Raw genomic sequence first — 18,120 nt, forward strand, 5'->3', positions numbered from 1 at the left:
AAATTTCTTTACTAAAATTAGACAAAAATATTTAAATCCAACAATCTCAATAATTCAAGTGAATTTTTAACCGACTTAAAAGTTCAAAGTAATTTTTAACCGCTTTAAAAATTCAGAGAATATAATTTAATACATGTGAAAGATTGCCAACAAAAATCCAATATTACCTCTCAAATGCAATTGGACATTATCATAAAAGACAAAAAACATGTTGTAAAATTAATTTATTTTTTCGAATTTTAACCGTCCTTGTAAAAAAAAACAACTTGGACTAAATTAATTAGCTTTGGCTGACTAGTCGTACTCCAACAAATATATAAAGGGGTCGTGTACGTTCTATTTTTGCATAAAGCCATATATATAATATATTCTCCCTGTTCCCTCTTTTATTAGTTCTCTCATTTCACTCAAAATAATAGTCAATTTTTCTTATTATATTATATAATAAGATGTGTGGGAGAGACTAGGTAGTGACTAAAAGCTGATCAGCAGAGAAAAATTATGGGAAGAGCTCCATGTTGTTCTAAGGTTGGGTTGCATAGAGGTCCATGGACTCCTAGAGAAGACACACTTCTCACTAGCTACATTCAAGCCCATGGTGAAGGCCATTGGAGATCCTTGCCTAAAAAAGCTGGTAATAATTAATATTAATATATTATTATATCAAATTATTAACTAACCATTATATTATTATTTTGGTTAAATTTAATTTTAATTACTACAGGGCTTCTAAGGTGTGGAAAGAGTTGTAGGCTAAGATGGATGAACTATCTTAGACCAGATATCAAGAGAGGTAACATTACTCCCGATGAGGATGACCTTATAATTAGGCTGCATTCTCTTTTGGGCAACCGTTGGTCTCTCATTGCGGGTCGCCTTCCGGGTCGGACCGATAACGAGATCAAGAACTATTGGAACACCCACTTGGGCAAACGTATCGTAGGATCCGACCCGGAAAAATTATCGGGTACCCGAGGAAGGTCCACCAAGAAAAGAGGGAACATTAATAATAATAATAACAAGACTAGTGCAAATGCAAAGAAGAAGAAAATCATTAACAAGAAGAACAACAAGAAGAAGAATAAGAGCAATGATGAGTTGGAGATGCCCAAAATCCATCTTCCAAAGCCAGTTAGGGTTTCTTCTTTCTCCTTGGTTAGGAACTACAGCTTTGAAGGGAGCACTACTACTAGTAATAATATTAATAATAACATTACGAATAATAATAATAATAATAATAACGTTACTACTATTACTCGATGTGAGTCTAGTTCGAGCCAGGAAATAAAAGGATTAGATCATCATGAAGTTGATGATGATAATAATGATGTAAATGATGATGAACATGTTCCTTGGTTGAGTTTCATGGCTGATGATAATGATGATGATCTTGATAATGATCATGACCTTGTCATTAATGGTAGTAATAATTCTACTACTACAGCTGCTTCTGATAATAATCATAGCAATAATAATGATAAAGATCATCATAATAATAATAATAGTTATACACTAGAAAAGCTCTACGAGGAATATCGGCAGCTTCTGAAGACCGAAGAATTTCACGATCAGCAGCAGCATCATGATCACCAAGCTGAGTTAGACTCCTTTGCCGAGTCATTGTTGATCTAATATATAATAATATTATTATTAATAATAATTATGATCTTACATAAATAAATCATCATGTATATATATTTACTAGTAAAAAATTACGTGCGATGCACGTATACTAAATTTTATGCTAGTTTTTTTTTTACGTTATTAAAAAGTGATACAATTAAAAATTAAAAAAAATATTATTAGTTATTAGGTTCAACATCATTACCCTGTGTTCATTTTTAAGGAAAAAAATATTTATAAAATAATAATTTATTGCAACGCGAGTACAGGCAAAATTCAGAAAATATAGCATTTATTAGTAGAGTATTGACAATTTCAACAATAAATTAACTGATTGTATACTTTTTTGTCTGCTAACTTGCGCTTTTGATATTTGAGTGGTGAACTCTTATTTGTCCGCTTTTCAAATTTTTCTAACACTCTCATTTTATTCTTCCAACTTTCTGTAGTTGGAGTGATGTCCTTAATTGTTGTATATAGTGTAGTCATTTATTCACATGTTTTCAAATAAAACAATAGATATACAAAAGAAAATTAAATATAACTAAGCTCATATTAAAATCAATCTCACCTTTGAATATAGTAAAAGGTTTTTAAATTGATTCATTCTCACTTAATAATAATTGTGACAGACCTAACGAATAATAATATTATGTTACCTAATAACAAAATAGGAATCCACCAAACAACATTATGAAAATTTATTCCAGGTATAATTATATAAATCTATTACTCATTGAAGTCTATAAGAAACTCTCTAAAAAGCTCACAATACGAAATTTCACATCAAAAATCTAAAAATGATCAACTATGTAGCAGGAATAATAATACAATAACCAAAATTGCCTAGTCATATACAGTCTTAAAACTTAAAAGAGTGACATTATTCATTCAAGTTTCGACTAAGTGTTATCGAGTTTGAGTTATAATATTGTGTCATGTGTTTATGTCCAAATATAATTATGTGTCTCTGGCTAATCTAGTGAAGAAGATTGAAGTTTTGATTCTCAATAAATAGAATGAATATAAGTGTATAATTTGTAGTAGGTCATTATTGTGTCATTTTTAAGTTAATGTGTCAACTTGAAAATAATTCATTTAATAAACAGAATGGAGTCAATCTAAAAATATTTTTCTACCTTAATAAGTAGAGCTATAGAAAACAAACTCAGTAACTTTTTGAGTGTTAAAAAATTGTAAATGGTTATAAATTCAGAGTAAGTAAGTTGTGTGTGGCAGCTGGTTAAAGAAGCCAAAATTGAGGTTTATGGTTAGAAAGTAGAAGCACCGCTAGAACTTTCCTTTGTTTGAAGTAATAGTATAATAACTAATATTTTTTATTACATATTAATAATTAATTCAAGATGAACTTTTCAAAGTATTTTTGAAACATCGTGAGATATATAAATGCAATACTTTTGCATCTTTAGCAATATATATATAATATATAAATAGTAGTAAATTCTTATTTAATTTTTAATTGTATCATGGCATAAAATTTAATATATAGCTTTTTACTTACCATGCATGGTCGACACCTCAATTGAATAGAGTCCTATTCAATTAGTTTCTGTTTTTCGTGTCTTGATTTCAGATTATAAGAAATTATTATTTTTCTTTGGACCTTAACCACTTAATCTATGATCGTATAGTTTTAGAATAAAATTCTTATATGATCGTAGATGTATATTTATGGTATTGTTTATTAATAATTAAGATATCAAATTAAATATTTTAAACCATGAATTTCTCATAAACCATTTTATTTTTATTAATAAATCATTTTATTTTTAATATAAATATACATCTACGATCATAAACTATATTCGGTTCCCTACTCATCCTTTCAACCTCAATTATCTCTTTGTGATTTACAACCAATTTGTCATTTTTTTCACCTACAAAATTAAATTTATTTAAAAATCCACCCCATATATATCTATTATCAAACTGTACATATATACAAAGGCTTGATTAGTTTAAAATTCAAAAAAGTTTTATGTTTCTGAAAATTTAAAAGATGAGTCCACACAAAATTTTTTGATTGGTTGGTAGTTTTAAAAAATCTGTTTGGTTTGGTTTTGTTTTTACTTTTTAATTTTTAATATTGTATTTTTAAAATTAATAAACCATTTTATTTTTATTAATAAATCATTATTTTTTAATATAAATAAAAAGTCACTCTTGAATTTTTCATAAATCAAGAATTATGTTATATAGGCACACTTTATATAGAATATAAATAATTATATAATATTCTTCGCTTTTATTTATTTATATATATCACAATTGGTATTCTTTTTTTTTCCTCTCTCAATGCGATTCTTTGAGTGTGTTTACTGAGAATATTTAATGTTTAATAATCTCTTCTCATTCTTTCTTAGTTTACTATGATTTTGAACTACATTTGTGTTTTTGCCACTTTTTCTGTTCATTGTGATCTTGAACCACAATGAATTATTCTAAATAATATAAATAAAATGGACGATTATTTTATATATATATTTTTTTAATTTCTAGAGTCATAGTTTGACTATATATAGAGTTGAAATATACTAAATATCAATTCAAATATTAATAGGATTTATTTTATTATTATTTTATTATATATAAATAATATTTTATTATTTTATTAAATAAAAATAAAAAGTCACCCATAAATTTCTCATAAACCAAGAATTTTAGTTATATAGACACACTTTATATAGAATAGATATTGTAAAAATAAATAAATCTAGAAGCTAGCCACTTTGGGATCTTATTAATTATTAGGTATTTTATCACGTGCTTACCTTACTTTCTGTTTGTATTCATAATAATTAGTACTACGTCCTTACAAAAAAAAAAATAGTAACCACGTGATCAATTTTATATATATTAATTATTTTTATATGATGCAGTAGATATATGTAAAATTATTGCTAGTACTCTTTGTATATAAGTACTATATATTACGTATATATGTACTCATGCATACATAAGAAAAAATAAGTTAATTATACTTTTTTTGTTATTAATGATTGAGAAAGAAGAAAAATAAGTAGAAATGTTTAACGTAACGAAAAAGAAAATTAATATAATTAATATTTATTATTGTACGTCTTCATATCATGATGCCATTTAGATTAATGAAATTGCTAGGGAGAACATAAATTTAGATTAATATTCATGTATTTGGGTAAATTATTGGAACATTAAATCTAATTATATTAAAATTAGTAAGATATGTCACTTTTCCATTAAATTTAAAAATATAATTCTCATAACTCACCCCTCTCTCTTCCTTTATTCTCTCTCTCTCTCGCACACACATGAAGACCCTAGCAACCCACGCCTGCCAACCACTGTGCCTCCAACTGAAGACCATCAACCCACCGCTCGACGACTACTAACTCAAGACCCAGGATCTTAGAACCACGACCACCGCACCATGAATGTAAATTTTCTATTTCATTTTATTGTATTCTGTGTGATTTAGGGTTGAAATGTATGATTTTATTTTTAGGTTTATTGATGTAAGAATAAATTACATGATTAATGTCTATTATCTGTGAGTTGATGTTATATTTAGGGTCGAAAATGGTCAGATCTGAGTTTTGGGCAAAAATTAATTTTTTTGTCAGGTCCGATGGTGGCATGATCGATGTGTAACCTACTCAGAAGAATGCTACGTATCGTGATTACAATATACTAATCTCGTTAATCGCGATTTATATAAGTTAAGTGATTAAAATAAATATTAAACTTATTGATTACATAAATAACATGCAATAATACACGCTTTACTTTAAACAGAAATGTTTAAAGTTACATATCCAAGATCGCATAAAATTATTTTCAAAATATTACAAATTATTTCTTACAGGTCAACCTAAGCAGCAAAATGGAATATCTATACAATTTTTCGTTAGACCCAACTCTCGTGGTCTAGTTTGGCCGGAACATGTACAAGTCATCTTCAAAATCCTCGAACTCATAGCTAACCCAATATTGCTTTACTCTTGGCTGCACAATAAAGCACAAGTGAGCCAAGGTACAACAAGACAAAATAATAATACATTATGAGTAATTATAATATTTATATTTCATACATTACGCCTTTGCATATAAAATTGTGTCACCGCACTATATATCACATTATATTTCATATATAATAATATCACTATAATTAATGTCTATATAGCATAGACCTATGTGTTACGCCTACACGTCTACATATAAGGCCTTACTAGGGTTCAATTTAGTTACAGAGTGTAACCTAGTTATGTCTTACTCGCATAATTCTACTCATGTATTACTTAACATATTATCGTATATTTATCACAGTACGTACTTAAGGTATTAGCCCTAATTTACGATTTCATAATAGCAATTAAATGACATATAACTGCGCCACCTCGCTATACTCTATGTGCTTAGTTTGTTGTCTTATCTAATTTTTAAAGTATGAGGAGAAATCTCAATCTACAAGTAATTCAAGTGTTGGTATTCTTATTTATAATTTTCGAGTTTCACATGATAGGGTTAATCCCAAAATTACATTCTATAAATATTCACATACATGACTTTAACACTCGACTAGGTAATACAGCTCGAAACAAGCTTTCTAACGATATAACGAACGTCCAAATTAGAGTTTAAAGTCAAAAGTTATGCTCGAAACAAAACATGTAAAAGTTAAACTGTCGCCACATAGTCGCTGCGACCATTTATTGTCGTGACTAGACCATTGGTCACCACGGTGAGAAAAAGCAGAGGCAAACCTCTATTTTTTGGGTGTAGCCTCACCGTGGCGACTATGCTTAAAAACCCAAAAATGCCCAAAAATTAAAATTTTTGACATTTCGCAATTAACCAAAAACACTTAAACTTAAATAATTATGCAAACACGATTTGTAATTTATCTATAAACACTATCACTTCATCCATTCATCTAATAAAACACACAATCCATCACACAAAATCTAATAACTCCATACATGAAAACTCCAAGCAAAATATGCTCTTGAAACTCACAATAATCACAATACATTTATACATTTATGCTCAAATCAATAAATTCAAAACTGAATTACCAAGAAATAAATCTAGATTGAAGCTGTAAAACTTAATCACATAGCCACTTACAATCAAAACCCAGCTTGATAACTAAAGCTCTAAATTAACCAAAACTCATCATGCAATTCAATTCAAATACAAGCATTTTCAGATAAAATTAACAACCCTAATTCAAAGATTAAATTTAAGATTTAAAATAGTGAAAACTACCTTGAATATCTTCCTCAAAGTACGTTCCACTACCAAACTCCACTAAAAATGGCTTTAATTCTTCTTTAAAGTTAAAAAAAATGCAAGAGAAGTTTGAGAGAGAGGCGGGGGGACTTGTGGAGAGGTTTCTGTAACGCCTTAACAATTAGGCACGTTACGATTTTCCGATAAACATAATTTAATCTCGCTAAATCGGGATTACTGGAAATAAGAGTTGAATTTAAACTTTAAATTATTCACGGAATGAAAATATAACTTGTAACTATTTATATTTTACAAACCATTCCAAAAATATTACGCACGTTTCGGGATCCCGTAAAAATTTTCTCAAAACATTATAAGTTATTTTGATATGCCGACCTAAACGGCAAAATTCGAGAATATACAACATACATCAATTGGTAGACCCAACCTGCGTGGTCTAGTATAGCCCGAACATGTACAATCCACCACCAAGCCCTTGAACTCATGGCTGATCACAAACTGATTTATCCTTTCCCTGCATAATAGAGCATCTGTGAGCCAAGCCCAACAAAACAGTATAAATAACAATAAAATAATAATAATAATAATTACACTTTATACACTAGGCCACTGTGTATATACTTTGCCACTGCACTTTGTATCACATTATTCTATATATAATGATGCCATTATAATGAATGTCTATATAGCATAAATTCACGTGTTACGTTCACACACGTCTATTAATGTCTATATAGTATAGACTCACTTGTTACGCTCACACGTCTATTAATGTTTATATATCATAGATCCACGTGTTATGCTCACACGTCTATTAATGTCTATATAGCATAAACCCCATGTGTTATGCTCACGCGTCTATTTTATATTTAAGGCCTTACTAGAGTTTGTCTTAGTTATAGTTACTGAGTCTAATCTAATTATGCATTTTTGTATTAGTATTAGATTTTTCTTGTTTATTCTTTTTGTGCATGAATATATAAAGGGTAAATTGCGGTATAAATAATACCTAATGTTTTCGATTTTATACAATTAGATACTTAATGTTTATTTTTGGTGGCAAAAATACCTAATGTTACAATTCTCTTACACCGTTATTACCACTTCCGTTATTAACTCATAAATATAGACACGTGGAGGGCTCAAATGCATTACATTTATTTATTTTATTTTAAAATTTAATATTCTTAATATAAAAAATTAAATATTACTTGTTTTTTTTAAAAAAAAATAAGAGAGATGCAATACTAAATTACCATAGTTGAGTGAACCGGTATAGTATATGGAACATGATTATCGAATTGAAGTGCCAATATCATGTGAAAATTATTAATGAGAACACGTGTTTTTTTTTAAACAAGTAGAATTTAGTTTCTGATGTTAAGAATATTAAGTTTTAAAATAAAATAAAAATAAATGTAATGCATCTGAACCTTTCACGTGTCCATATTTATGAGTTAACGGAAGTGCTAGTAGTAACGGTGTAAGAGAATTGTAACATTATATATTTTTGCCACCAAAAATAAACATTAGGTATTTAAGTGTATAAAATCGGAAACATTAGGTATTTATGCCGCAATTTACCCATATATAAATTTTGATTTTAAAAAAAAAAAAAAGAAAACACATAAATTTGTTTATATATATAATAATTAAGGAGAGGAATTTAAAAAACAAGTTACACATGTATAAATAATCTGAACCACACACTTAAAATATATATACAGTTAATGTATATTATTACTAATGATAAAGAAATTAATGGATTGAGAAGACATACATACATAATTACCCGGAATAGGGGAAGATAAGGGTATTTTATAAAAATATTTGATTTTATGCAAAAGTTTATAATTTTACTGTGGGATATATTTTTTTACAAAAATACTGTCTTTTTATAAAACAACCGCAAAATAACAAAATAGAATATTAAAACAACAGTGGAACAACTAATTAAAGAACAACCGTAAAAACTTAACACAGTAAACTTACACAATATTTTGAATAAAAACACAGTATTTTTGAAAAAAATTCCGCCCTACAGTAAAAAAGTTAGAAATTTCAATATGTAGTGTAAAAACGCCAAAATAAAATACATGATATAAATACTTGAATTCAATTTTTGGTTGCATAAATACTTAAGTTTAATTTTAAAGTATTATATTTTTAGAACTTCTGTAATACTTAACTGTTAAGTGTCAAGTTAATTGTGATATTCTGATTTGTTCAGGTCATTAAATTTTTTATTTAAAAATTAATTTTAATATAATAATAAGAAAATAACATGTGGATAATGATTTCACACTTAAAGGTCAAGTACGGAAGTTTCAAAAATATAATTTAAGTATTATTATCATTAAAAATTAAACTTAGATATTTATCTATAATCGAAAGTTAAATTAAATATTTACACTGTAAATTATTCTTTATATATAAATATTCATTCAAAATTAATGCTTAATTCGGTTGATTAAACACTTATTAGAGCTAAACTTATTGTTTATACCGCAAAATATTTTTTATATTCGAAATTTATGCTTAATTCGGTTGATTAAACACTCATTATTATATATATTTGTAATAATAATCCAATTCATGAATATATATGTCTAACAATTTTTAATTATGTAGTATAACAATTAAGTCCACTTTTTGAAGGACCAATAATATATGAATGTGTATTCTGGACGATGAGGTCAATTAATTAAGGGAATAATCCCCAAAGTTGAGGGGCTTGCTTGGCAGATGTGGGTTAGATAAGCTCGTGCCTAACTTCTGTTCCTGATTTGGTAGTTGAATCATTTTGCAATGACAAACTTTTAAATGTTTTATCTATCAAATTATAGAAGGTTTTATTATGTGCCAAAAAAATAAAATTGGAAGTTTTTATATTATTGTAAACTTCCCTTTTTATAATCATGAGATGATGTTGATTATTTGGGTACGTATAAGATTTTTCTTTCTTTGATGTGACCATGTACTTTTAGCATTATTAATTTAATAAGACAAGTATATTTGTTAATTAAGCTGATCACTAATTAATACTGTACATGTAAAGCCAATTATACCATGTATATAAAGAATCACAATGTGGAGCATAAGATTGTGTTAAAAATTTAGAATATAATAAATAATGTTTATCTTGAAACTAATTAATAATAGTAGTAACTTATTTATTTTATATATTATATTATCTTTTTATATATTAATAATGTGATAGAAATTACATAGAGAGTCTGCCCATGTTTGTGCTCTGCGGCAGTTGATTGTCCCTAATGGGTTTTAACTGTTTTTCTTTTAACTTTTTCCAGAATTCCTTCAGTTTCTCTTAGTATTCTAGCAGTTATTTTCATTCTTCCCATTTCTGTTAAACTTTATTTGTTCTTTCCCTTGAAATTTTCCTTTGTCCTTGTATCTTTAACTTTTGCTGTGATGGATCCACTTCTACATAAGATGAAATCAAAAATTAACCTCACTGAAGATGAGGAATCTGTTTTTGAATTCCATGATACTGAAGCCACTCTCCCACAAGCATCTAACGACTCTGTTCTATATGCAAGAATCATTACCAAAAAGAAAGTGTGGTTATCAACTTTGCAAAAACAAATGGCCGAACACTGGGATGGGAGATTCCCTGTCAAAATATCTGAATCTCTGGATATGTTTCTGCTTACTTTCGGTTGTGTAGGGGACAAGATTCGTGTCCTGGATCGTGAACCCTATCACTTTCAGAATCATCACATAGTCCTATACTCTCCTGAAATTGGGACAAACTTTACATCTGAGGATCTGAAATTCACACCTTTCTGGGTGCAAGTATACCGTCTCCCTTTTCTTAGCAAGACAAAAACTTTGGCAATTGCACTTGGTAACATTATTGGGGATTATAAAGATGTTTATGAAGACTCTTTAAACGAAGGATGGGGTCCCTTCTTGCGTATCAGAGTGCTGTTGGATGTGTCGAAACCACTAAAGAGAGGAAGAATGATTTCTCTAAGTCATGTTAAGGATAAGTTTTGGGTTGATTTTCGCTATGAGAGGTTACCCGAATATTGTATGGAATGCGGCGTTATTGGTCATCCGTTCAACAAGTGCGTGGTTTATCTTGAACAATTGGACCGTGGTGAAGAACCGGCCTTGGAATACCAGCCTTTTATCAAGGGATCTGCTTTGCCAACTTCAAATTATGATCGCTACAGAACCGACTTTGCCAAGGGGGATGCTTGGCCTTTGATCACCAGGCTGGCAAAAAGAAGTTTAACATCTGCAATCCCTCAGTTAAACTTGCGTGAACAACCTCATCCTCGCATTCTTTATGCTGGAGAATCCTCTGACAACAATAATAATGAAGTCCCTGGTATTAATGTTGAAAATACTACTGCTGCTAGTATCATGGTGCCAAAGTCTATGAATTCACCAATAACATTTAAACCATCTTCTCTAAATCCACCTACTATGTTGAATTCAATTTCTTTGGGTAAGAGTTCGAATAAATTGCCAAATACTTTTGTCTCTGCTGAATCTACTACCAATTTCTCAGATCTGTCATCTATCTATATGCCTGCTACTGGTCATCATCCTTTGAATACGTTTGCCACATACCCCCCCTCCACTCATTCCATTGACGTTCTTAATAAGGAGTCTTTGGTAACCCCTGCTACAAAGACACTGAATGCTGAAGCTGCAACTGTAACTTCAAATATTGCAGTCTCGAGATTGGAAAAGGAGAATTTTAATCCAAATGTGCAGTCCAAACGGCAAAATGAAAGTCTTTCACTACGACAAACATTAAAGAGATGCCGAGGAACAACCACTACTGACTTCACTTCAACCTTGTCAGTTGAAAAGAATGATCATCTTCATGTTTCTAATGATTTTATGGATTCAGATGATGAAATTGACAATTCAGCGGAGACTGTTCTGCAGTCCCGCAAACAGCCATGAAGATAGTAAGTTGGAATGCTCGTGGTTTGGGGAACCCGAGTGCTATCCGGAAACTTCGTTTGCTTGTCAAAGAGCAAACCCCCACTGTACTTTTCATTATGGAAACTAAATTAGCTTGTAATTCTGTTGTACGTTTTCGTAGTCTTTTACATTTCAATAATGGTTTAGAAGTCCCTAGAGTTGGTCTTAGTGGTGGTTTAATGTTGTTATGGAAAGATGATGTTGATGTAACACTAAACAATTTCAATATAAATGTTTTTGATTGTTATATGGCTTTCTCAAATGGCCCCTCCTGGCACTTTACGGCTTTTTATGGTGCTCCTTCAATTCCAAACCGAATGCATACCTGGACACTTTTGAAGAGGCTAAAAGATGTTGCTCCTATGCTCCCTTGGATGGTTATTGGGGATTTCAATGAAATCCTTTATAGCCATAATAAAAAAGGAGGTAACTTGAGAAATGAATCCCAAATGGATGAGTTCAGATCAGTTTTGGATACTTGCAATTTGAATGAATTGCCTTTTAAGGGAGACCCCTTTACTTGGACTAAAGGAAGGCATCGAGTGGACACAATTAAGGAGCGATTGGACTGGTGTTTCACTAATGATTTGTGGAACTCTTCTGTAACGCCCTAAATAATTAGGCACGCTACCCAAAATACTTATGGAGCCCTAATCCCCTAACCGGGATTACTAATTAAAATAGCGCAGAATTTAAACTTTTATATTAAATAGACTGTAAATAAACTTGTAATATATTTAAACTTTTCAAAATATTTGGGATCCCAAAAATATTTACAAACTTATTACAAGTTCTTTCTTACTAGCCGACCTAAGCGGCAAAACAGAATACAAAAGTCAACACTGTTAGACCCATAACCCGCTTGGTCTGAAGTGGCATGAACATGTACATTCTTCGCCCTGCTCCTGAAACTCATGGCTGATCAGCTAATGCCTTACCCTTTCCTGCACAGTAGAGCACCCGTGAGCCAAGCCCAAGAAGACAAAAGATAAATCATAACAAATATATTATGCTCATTCACATATGTTTGTATAGCACAGACCTGATCATTATTTCACCATGCCCATTTATGTCTACGTGGCGTAGACCTATGTGTTGCGCTCACACATCTAATTAAATCTACGTGACGTAGACCCACGTGTTACTCTCACACGTCTAAATACATTAAGGCCTTAGAAGTGGTTCATCTCGGTTATGAGTACCGAGTCCAACCTGATTATGCCTTGAGCACATAATCCTTAAATCTCATTTCAATTAACATGGCATGGCATTTATACACATATATCACTAGGGTAATAACCCTAGGCTATTAAACCGTTCCTATTAGGGTAATAACCCTAATCCCGGTTACTTAACATTCATGCATATCATTCTCAACATAAGCGCCACTGCGCATACTCTACGTGCTAATCACTGTCTTACCTGTTGTCCCGCAATAGTAGAGATTCCAAATCCCCGGTGCTCCCGACTGTGTGCCGTAATCCTAGTCACACACAATCCGGGATTTTCACAAATAGGGTTAACCCCTGATTTCATATTCATAAAATAAATTCATGGCATTTCAAATACAGATAATCACATAGAGCTCGAAAAGAGCTTTCCAACGGTATAAAGAACGTCCCAAACGGAGTCCCGAGTCAAAAGTTATGGCCAAAATAAATTTCAGCATTTCCCGATGAACTCCAACCGGAATTCCGGATGAACCAACCGGAATTCCGGTTGTCTGGGCAGAGAACACGAAATTTCTCAATCTTTAAACCCCCAAAACTCACTCAAATCATCCCCAAACATTCCCAAACTTTCCAGAGCATCAATATATGTCATAATAAACATATTCCACAACTTAAACACAACAATTGCACTAAAAATCAAAAAGTGCCATTAAAGCACCAAGCTTAAGTTCCATGAACTCAAGCTTGCTTTTCACATCCAAAATCACAATTAATCCACTTACAAACAGCCTAGCAAATATTATAGGGTCTAAAACACATAATTATACATCAACATCCAACAATAAACCCCAAAAATCAGATTGCACAACAATCATTAAATCCCCAATTTCATGTTGAAGAGCTAGAACTTACAAGTTAGCTCCAAACTAAAATTCTCAGCAATCAAACCACACATACAACTAGAATTAAACATGGAGAACACCCTAGAATTCATCCAATTCTCATCTAAATAAAAATTCAAAGGATTCAAGTAATAGCATGCTCAAATTAACAAGAAATCACTATCATGCATCTCAAGAACAACTCCAACTATTTCATGCTTTAAACATTAAAAAATACAGCAGCCATTTTATTAAAATTTAGCTAGAAACTACCTCAATTCAAATCCAAGCTAAGCTCAACAATCTTCAAAGTATCAAGCTCCAAAGGTAGCACCAAATAAAGCTAATTTCCCACAAGAAAATCAAAGTTTGGAAAAAAAAATAGATTTAGGGATAGAGAGAAAAAGGGGTCGGCTGAAGCAAAGAGTGAAGCAAACAATATTCAATTTCCTTTTTCTTTTCTTTAAAATTCAACCCTTTTATCAAAAATATCATAAAGGTCAAAATGACCATTTTGCCCTTAGGGCTATAAAGCATGCACACACATACACAAGGGTATTCTAGTAAATTCATACTCAATAATTTTCAAATAAAAATTCAGATTATCACCCATAAATTATAATGCCAAATAAATTAATCCAATTTACATTTCGGGCCCGAACCCAGTTCGGCCCGAAATACCCGGTTGTGACTATACCGCGCCAACCTGTCAGAACACACCTGAAAAGACAACACAGGTATACTATATAATAATATAGTTCTATTAAGCACGTAATTAATTTAATCTCAACAATTTACCCTTCTCGGGTCATAATTACCAAAATGCCCCTGGCTCACCAACGGGGTCTTTAATATATTAAAATTCATATAAATCACATATATTGAATTATATAATAATATAATTCCTCCATTATACATAATTATCTAGTTAGGGTTTTGCTAATCCATTTCTTAATTCCGGGTATTACAATTACCCCCTCCTTATAGAAATTTCGTCCCGAAATTTACCTGAACAACTCCGGATATTTCTGCTGCATATCCGTCTCGAGTTCCCAGGTTGCCTCTTCTACTTTACTGTTCCTCCACAGTACTTTCAACAGTGCCACTGTCTTGCTTCTCAAGACTTTTTCTCTTCTATCAAGTATCTGCACTGGTTGTTCCTCGTATGACAAGTCCGGCTGAAGTTCCAATGCTTCATAATTCAGAACATGGGACGAGTCTGAGACATATTTTCGAAGCATTGAAACATGAAACACATTATGTACATCTGCCAGCGCTGGGGGCATAGCCAACCTGTACGCTACTTGCCCTATCCTCTCAAGGATTTCAAAAGGTCCAATGAACCTCGGGCTAAGCTTTCCTTTCTTCCCAAAGCGTTTTATGCCTTTCATCGGAGATATTCGGAGAAATACCATGTCCCCAACTTGAAAATCAATATCTCGACGCTTTGGATCGGCATAACTCTTTTGCCTACTCTGAGCCGCGAGCATTCGCGCTCTAATCTTATCAACTGCCTCACTTGTTTTCTGAACAGCTTCGGGACCCAAGAACTTTCTTTCACCCACTTCATCCCAGTGAATGGGCGATCTACATTTTCTTCCATATAAAAGTTCATAGGGAGCCATCCCGATTGTTGCCTGATAGCTGTTATTATAAGAAAACTCGATCAGGGGAAGGTACTTTACCCATGATCCCTCAAAGTCAAGCACACATGCCCGTAGCATGTCCTCTAAAATCTGAATGGTCCTCTCGGATTGCCCATCCGTCTGAGGATGAAAAGCTGTGCTGAACTTTAACTGAGTTCCCATAGCTCGATGCGTACTCTCCCGTAATCTCGATGTAAACTTCGGATCTCTATCCGACACAATGGACTTTGGGACACCGTGCGTACGAACAATTTCTCTAACATATAATTCAAAGCATACTGATCAATGGAGAAAGTCGTCCTAACAGGTAAAAAGTGAGCTGACTTTGTAAACTCCGTCCACTATGACCCACACAGAGTCAAATTGTCCCGTGGTTCTAGGCATACCTACCACGAAGTCCATAGCTATATCTTCCCATTTCCATTCCGGTATTTTCGGTGGTTGCAAAGAACCCTGCAGGTCGCTGATGTTCAGCTTTCACTTGCTGACATGTAAGGCACTTTGCAACATACTCAGCGATGTCATTCTTCATGCCTGGCCACCAAAACATGGCTTTCAGGTCTTGATACATCTTTGTCGACCCTGGATGAACTGAATAAGGAGTCGTGTGAGACTCATCCATGATCTCTTTCTTGATGTTTTCATTCATAGGCACACAAACTCGACTTCCAAATCTCAACATTCCCGTTTCATCTACTGAGAAATCACTAGCCTTCCCAGCCAAAACCCTAGCTCGGGTTTTTATCAACTCTGAATCTTGCTTTTGTGCTTCTTTAATTCTCTCTAAAAGAGTGGATTGTAGGGTAATATTAGCCAATTGCCCCACAACCAACTCAATCTGAGCTCGAGTCATTTCATTTGCTAACTGTCGGGAGATTTGCTTCATAGTACTCAACTGACTCTGACCTTTTCTACTCAAAGCGTCAGCAACCACATTGGCTTTACCAGGATGATAAAGGATCTCACAATCATAATCCTTCACCAATTCTAGCCAACGTCTTTGTCTCATATTCAAGTCCTTCTGGGTGAAGAAGTATTTCAGACTTTTATGATCAGTGTATATCTCACATTTCTCGCCATAAAGGTAATGCCGCCAAATCTTTAGCGCAAATACCACTGCTGCGAGTTCTAAATCGTGAGTAGGGTACCTCTCGCTCGTACTCCTTTAATCGCCGAGAAGCATAAGCTATTACCCTCCCAAACTCGCATAAGCACACAGCCGAGACCCTGTCTCGAGGCATCACAATATACCACAAACTTTTCCTTATCTGAAGGAAGAGTTAGTACAGGAGCGGTAATCAAGCGTTGCTTTAACTCCAGGAAACTTTTCTCACACCGATCAGTCCAAACAAACTTCTGGTTCTTTCGGGTCAGCTCCGTTAAGGGTACAACAATCTTTGAAAAACCCTCAACGAACCGACGATAATAACCAGCCAAACCCAGAAAACTTCTGACCTCTGTAGCTGACTTCGGTACTGGCCAATCCCGTACAGCTTCAATTTTAGCCGGATCCACCATGATCCCATCTTTATCCACTATGTGCCCCAAAAATGAGACACGAGATAACCAGAATTCACACTTTTTGAACTTAGCATAAAGCTTGTTATCCCGTAATCTTTGCAAAACCACTCTGAGATGCAACTCATGCTCTTCTTCTGTCTCAGAGTACACCAAAATGTCATCGATAAACACAATCACAAACCTATCCAGGTAATCCTTAAACACCCGATTCATCAAATCCATGAATGCCGCCGGGGCATTAGTGAGTCCAAAAGACATCACAAGAAATTCATAGTGTCCATACCGAGTACGAAACGCAGTTTTCGGGATATCTTCCTCTCGAATTCTCAGCTGATGATAGCCTGAGCGAAGATCAATCTTGGAAAAGACCGTCTTCCCCTTCAGTTGATCAAACAGATCATCAATTCGAGGTAAAGGATACTTGTTCTTAATGGTAAGCTTGTTCAACTCCCGGTAGTCAATACACATTCGCAGGGTTCCGTCTTTCTTCTTCACAAACAAAACCGGAGCACCCCAAGGTGAGTAGCTCGGTCTGATGAATCCCAGATTCAGTAACTCTTGCAATTGTATCTTCAATTCCTTCAACTCAGCTGGAGCCATTCGGTACGGTGCCTTAGACACTGGATCCACTCCCGGAGCCAATTCAATAACAAATTCAATTTCCCGAACAGGTGGCAATCCCGGCAAATCTTCTGGAAAGACATCAAGGAACTCACATACCAATCTCGTATTCTCAGGCCCTGATGTCACAGGTTGGCTAGTGTCCACTGTAGTAACTATGAACCCTAGACAACCTCTACCCATCAGGTCTTTAGCTTTCAACAGTGATATTCTCGGTATGCGTGCCCCTTGAACTTTACCCACGAACACCGCTGGGTTAGCACCGTCGGGCTCAAACACCACCATCTTCCGTTTGCAGTCAATCATCGCTCCATATTTAGACAGAAAATCCATTCCCAGGATTATGTCAAAATCAGATAATTGCAGCTCAATTAGATTGGCGGTCAACTCACAACCGTCAATCCAAAAAGACAAGGACCGAATCCACCTTGTGGATAT

At 33.1% G+C, this 18,120-nt stretch overlaps 1 protein-coding gene and 1 long non-coding RNA gene across 2 annotated transcripts; one reads left to right on the forward strand and one right to left on the reverse strand.

The window, feature by feature from the left end:
- The first annotated feature begins 335 nt into the window (after window positions 1–335).
- LOC115704946 (transcription factor MYB15) lies at window positions 336–1,681 on the forward strand. Its single transcript, XM_030632163.2, has 2 exons — window positions 336–634; window positions 725–1,681. Exons 1-2 carry the CDS (start codon window positions 502–504, stop codon window positions 1,630–1,632), a joined length of 1,041 nt encoding a protein of 346 aa, XP_030488023.2. The 5' UTR covers window positions 336–501; the 3' UTR covers window positions 1,633–1,681.
- Window positions 1,682–12,556: 10,875 nt separating this feature from the next.
- On the reverse strand, window positions 12,557–15,078 carry LOC133029168 (uncharacterized). Its single transcript, XR_009683358.1, has 2 exons — window positions 14,168–15,078; window positions 12,557–12,785 (listed from the first exon to the last, which is right to left on the reverse strand). It is a non-coding gene; the product is annotated as an uncharacterized LOC133029168 (long non-coding RNA).
- Window positions 15,079–18,120: the final 3,042 nt, after the last annotated feature.

The sequence above is a fragment of the Cannabis sativa genome, chromosome 1 (genome assembly GCF_029168945.1).
Source record: "Cannabis sativa cultivar Pink pepper isolate KNU-18-1 chromosome 1, ASM2916894v1, whole genome shotgun sequence".
Classification (NCBI taxonomy): domain Eukaryota; kingdom Viridiplantae; phylum Streptophyta; class Magnoliopsida; order Rosales; family Cannabaceae; genus Cannabis; species Cannabis sativa.

What these genes read in the sequence shown, in the direction of transcription:
- LOC115704946 (XM_030632163.2), top strand. Translation starts at nt 502, where the DNA reads ATGGGAAGAGCTCCATGTTGTTCTAAGGTTGGGTTGCATAGAGGTCCA. An exon ending in ATCCTTGCCTAAAAAAGCTG is followed by an intron (nt 635 to 724) that starts GTAATAATTAAT and finishes TAATTACTACAG; the next exon opens with GGCTTCTAAGGTGTGGAAAG.